The following is a 5476-nucleotide window of genomic DNA, read 5'->3' on the forward strand; positions in this document are numbered from 1 at the left end:
TTGGAATAGAGGGCGGAGAAGAATTCAGCTGGTTTTCAGGCAGAATAACAAATGTGACAGCAGTATTATTGTGTATGCAGCTGTGTATGCAAGTGGCTGTGTCTGACTTCTGGAAAAGCAGTTCTCAGACTTTTGGTGTCATGACCAGTTTACACTTTTTAAAAAATACTGAGCACACCAAAGAATTTTCCTTATGCAGGTTATACCTATCATTTTTTTCTGTCTTGGAAATTAAAACTGGGAATTTTTAAACTATTTGATTCATTTAAAAACCATAATAAACTCATTACATATTAACATAAGTAACTTATTTTTAAAATAAAGCTATATTTTCCCCAAAATGTAGTGAAAATCATGTCATTGTTTTACATCTTTGCAAATCTCTTTAATGTCTGGTTTAATAGGTGACAGCTGGATTCTTACATCTGCTTCTGCATTTAGGTGGATAGGTGCTATCAAGCTGACACCAACTCATGGTGACCTTGTGTACAATAGAACAGAATATTGCCCAGTCCTGTGTCATCCTCATCATCACTGGCATGTTCACGTCCATCTTGTGCCAGTCCGTCTCACTGAGGATGTGCAACACCCTCATTGGCCCTCTACTCTCTGCTTTACCAAACATGATGTCCTCCTCCTGATGATGTGTCCAAAGCAAGCTGGACAATGTTCTGTTGTGATCCATAAGATTTCACTGGCTAATTTTCAGAAGTAGATCCCCAGCCTCACACAGATATGTAATTGGAAAAGAAAGGAACTGACAGCCCCACTGAAGGGCTCTCAGGGACTCCCAAGGGCCCTTGGATCACACTTTGAGAACCACTTTCCAAGAATATATATTAAGAGTAGCTATACTTGAGTGGTGAGATTGTTACTAATCCTGATGTTTTTACCTATCATTTATATATATTTTCTACAATGAAGCTAGATTACTTGTGCAAACTATAAATGAGAAAGAAAGAAGAGCCAGTTGGTTATGGAGGCCCTAGAAACCAAGAGAGAGAAGTTTGTACTGGGAAACCTGGCTGTGCAAGGAGCAACTGTCATTTCTTAAACAGAAAAATGGCTTGAAAAGTTATTTGGGAGTAACTGGATTAGAATTGGAAGAGAGGGGAAGGAGAGAAGCTATCTCAGAGGTGTTGCAGTAATCTAGGTGAGTGATAAATTCTCAGGCGTTGATAGAAATGGAGAGAAAGGGACAAAATCTGAAAGACATTTTGAAGACAGAATTACCAAGAGTTGGACATGGTGAACAAAGGAGAGGAAAGAGTCAAAGATGACCACAAGTTTTCAAGTCTAAAACATTTGAAAAATGTTTCCTTCTTTGTATTCAACTTTAACCTTCTTTGAAAATTATACTGATTAAGCTAATTAAAATCTTGTCTTGTTTTTTCCAGAGTTGCTGCTGTTCAAGGGCTTAGGAGAAAGTCAACACACTTCCCAACTTGAATCAGTGACGCTTACTTCCAGAACAGGAAGATTTGTGCTATGACATTCCTTGAGAGTTGCTTGCTGGTTCTTTCCCCTGGGTCCTGTGTGCCCTGAGAGGTGGTGGTCTCTCCGGTTTCTGTTAGCACTGGATGCCTTTAGTCCACCTCTTATGCACTCCAGCACCCCCATCAGCTCCCTCTTCTCCTTCACCAGCCCAGCAGTGAAGAGACTGCTAGGCTGGAAGCAAGGAGATGAAGAGGAAAAGTGGGCAGAGAAGGCGGTAGACTCTTTAGTGAAGAAATTAAAGAAGAAGAAAGGAGCCATGGATGAGCTGGAGAGGGCCCTCAGCTGTCCAGGGCAGCCAAGCAAGTGTGTCACAATTCCCCGGTCACTGGATGGGCGGCTGCAGGTGTCCCACCGCAAGGGTTTGCCCCACGTCATTTATTGCCGAGTGTGGCGTTGGCCTGATCTTCAGTCCCATCATGAGTTGAAGCCACTGGAATGCTGTGAATTCCCATTTGGCTCCAAGCAGAAAGAGGTGTGCATTAACCCTTATCACTACCGCAGGGTGGAGACTCCAGGTGAGGTTTCTTCCTGATGTTGCAGCTTATTTAAAAAGTTAAGCTGGTATGTCTCAGTCGACAGAAAATGACCGAACACCAGCAAGACAGGGGCTTCCCCACCCCGAAAAGAGAAAGAAGTGATGGAGGTTCCCTTTTTTTTCTTTTCAGTTTTTTTTTTATTCTACTTTAGATGAGCGTTTACAGAACAAATAGTTTCTCATTAAACAGTTAGTAGACATATTGTTTTATGACAATGGTTAACAGCCCCACGACATGTCAGCCCTGTCCCTTCTCAACCTTGGGTTCCCTATTAACCACATTTCCTATCCCTTCCTGCCTTCTAGTCCTTGTCCCTGGACTGTTGTGCCCCATTAGTCTCGTTTTATTTTATGGAGCTGTCTAATCTTTGGCTGAAGGGTGAACCTCGGGAGTGACTTCATTACTGAGCTAAAAGGGTGTCCAGGGCCATACTCTCAGGGTATCTCCAGTAAGTCTGGTCTTTTTTTGTGAGTTACACTTTTGTTCTACATTTTTCTCCAGCTCTGTCAGGGGCCCTGTGTTGCGATTCTGGTCAGAGCAGTCACTGGTGGTAGCCTGGCATCATCAAATTGTACTGGATTCAGTCTGGTGGAGGCCATGGTAGTTGTGGTCCATTAGTCCTTTGGATTAACCTTTCCCTTGTATCTTGTTTTCTTCATTCTCCCTTGCTCCTAAAGGGGTGAGACCACTGGAGTATCTTAAATGGCTGCTCACAGGCTTTTAAAACCCCAGACACTAGTCACCAAGGTAGAATGTAGAACCTTGTCTTTATAAACTATGTTATGCCACTTGAGCTAGATGTTCCCCGAGACAATGGTCCCCACAGCCCTCAGCCCAGCAATTTGGTCCCTCAGGGAGTTTGGAAGTATCTATGTAGCTTCCATGACCTTGCCTTGTACAAGTTGTGCTGGCTTCCCCAGTATTGTGTACTGTCTTATCCTTCACCAAAGTTACCACTTATCTATTGTCTATTTAGTGTTTCCCCCGCCCCCCGCCCCCTCCCATCCCTCATAACCAAGAAGATCGTTTCTTTTTGTGTGTAAACTTTTTCATGATTTTTTTACAGTAGTGGTCTCATATGGTATTTGCCCTTTTGTGATTGACTTATTTCACTCAGCATAATGTCCTCCAGTTTCATCCATGGTATGAGATGCTTCACAGATTCATCATTGTTCTTTATCATTGTATAATACTCCATTGTGTGTATGTAGCATAGTTTGTTTATCCATTCATCTGTTGATGGGCATCTAGGTTGTTTCCATCTTTTTGCTATTGTGAACAATGCTGCCATGAACATGGGTGTGCATATATCTATTCGTGTGATGGCTCTTATTTCTCTGGGATATATTCTTAGGAGTGGGATTTCTGGATTGTATGGTATTTCTAATTGTAGCTTTCTAAAGAAGCACCATATCATTTTCCAAAATGGTTGTATCATTTTGCATTCTAACCAGCAGTGGATAAGAGTTACAATCTCCTTGCAGCCTCTCCAACATTTGTTATTTCCAGTGTTTTTGATTCGTGTCAGTAATGCTGGGGTGAGATGATATCTCATTGTGGTTTTGATTTGCGTTTCTCTTATGGCTAGTGATCGCGAGCATTTCCTCATGTGTCTGTTGAACGCTTGAATATCTTCTTTGGTGAAGTGTTCATTTCCTTTGCCCATTTTTTAATTGGATTATTTATCTTTTTGTTGTAGAGGTTGGATTATCTTGTAGATTTTAGAGATTAGACCTTTGTCTGACTTGTACTGTCCTAAAATTTTTTCCCAGTCTGTAGGTTCTCTTTTTACTCTTTTGGTGAAGTCTTTTGAAGAGCATAGGTGTTTGATTTTTAGAAGATCCCAGTTATCTAGCTTATCTTCTGGAGTTTGTGTGTTGTTGGTTATGGGTTGTATCCTTTTAATGCTATGTATTAGGGCCTCGAGCACTGGTCCTATTTTTTCTTCTATGAACTTTATAGTTTTGGGCTTTATATTTAGGTCTTCGATCGATTTTGAATTAGTTTTTGTATGTGGTGTGAGGTATGGGTCCTGTTTCCTTTTTTTTTGAAGATGGACATCGTTTTGTCAGCACCATTTATTAAAAAGACTGTTCCCCATTTGATGGACTTTGGGCCCTTGTTGAAGATCAGGTGATTGTAGGTGGATGGATTTACATCTGGGTTCTCCATTCTGTTCCACAGGTCAGTGTGTCTGTCGTTGTATCAGTACCAGGCTGTTTTGACTACCGTAGCTGTAGAGTAGGTTCTGAGGTCAGGTAGTGTGAGTCCCCCTACTTTATTCTTCTTCAGTAGTGCTTTACTTATCTGGGGTTTCTTCCCTTTCCATATAAAGTTAATGATTAGTTTTTCCATCTCTTTAAAGAATGTTGTTGGTATTTGGATGGGGATTGCATTCTATTTGTAAATTGCTTTGGGTAGAATTTTCATTTTCACTGTGTTGAGTCTACCTATCCATGAGCATGGTATGTTTTTCCATTTATGTAGATCCCTTTGGGTTTCTTGCAGTAGTGTTTTATAGTTTTCTTCATATATGTCTTTCACATCCCTGGTTAGATTTATTTCTAAGTATTTTATTTTTTAGAGGCTATTGCAAATGGTATTGTTTTCCTGATTTCTTTTCATCATTCTCTTTATTGGTTGTCATGGATTGAATTGTGTCCCCCCAAAATATCTGTCAACTTGGCTGGGTCATGATACCCAGTATTGTATGATTGTGTACCATTTTGTAAATCTGATGTGATTCTTTGTGTATTGTAAACTCTATCACTATGATGAGGTTAATATGTGATTTCCCTGTGGGTTGTAAACTCTATCACTGTAATGAGATTATGCTGATGAGGTTTACAAGACTAGTGTCTTAATCCAATCTCTTTTGAGATATAAAAGAGAGAAGTGAGCAGAGACACATAGGAACCTCATACCACCAAGAGAGCAGTGCCAGGAGCAGAGCACATCCTTTGGACTTGAGGTTCCTGTGCAGAGAAACTCCCAGACCAAGGGAAGATTGATGACACGGGCCTTCCTCTAGAGCTGACAGAGAAAGCGTTCCCTTAGAGCTGATGCCCTGAACTGGACTGTGAGAGAATAAACTTGTCTTTGTTAAAGCCATCCACTCTTGGTATTTCTGTTATAGCAGCACTAGATGACTAAGACATTGGTGTATGGGAATCCAACTGATTTTTGTATGTTTGTCTTGTATCCTGCTACTCTGCTGAATCTTTCTATTAGTTCCAGTAGTTTTCTTGTGGAGTCTTTAGGGTTTTCTATGTATAGTACTGTGTCATCCACAAACAGGGTTAGTTTAACTTCTTCATTACCAGTTTGGATGCCCTTTATTTCTTTTTCTTGCCTTATTGCTCTAGCTAGAACTTCCAGCACAATGTTAAATAGAAGTGGTGATAAAGGGCATCCTTATCTTGTTCCTGTTCTCAAGGGGAATG

At 40.8% G+C, this 5476-nt stretch overlaps 1 protein-coding gene across 1 annotated transcript in view; it reads left to right on the forward strand.

The window, feature by feature from the left end:
- The first annotated feature begins 1600 nt into the window (after window positions 1–1600).
- The window catches only part of SMAD9 (SMAD family member 9), an 87451-nt gene continuing 83575 nt past the window's right edge, over window positions 1601–5476 (forward strand). Inside the window, exon 1 of the mRNA XM_004389965.1 lies at window positions 1601–2012. Coding sequence (XP_004390022.1) covers window positions 1601–2012 — 412 coding nt within the window. The remainder of the gene's footprint in view (window positions 2013–5476) is intronic.

The sequence above is a fragment of the Trichechus manatus genome, unplaced genomic scaffold (assembly GCF_000243295.1).
Source record: "Trichechus manatus latirostris isolate Lorelei unplaced genomic scaffold, TriManLat1.0 scaffold00270, whole genome shotgun sequence".
NCBI classification, from domain to species: domain Eukaryota; kingdom Metazoa; phylum Chordata; class Mammalia; order Sirenia; family Trichechidae; genus Trichechus; species Trichechus manatus.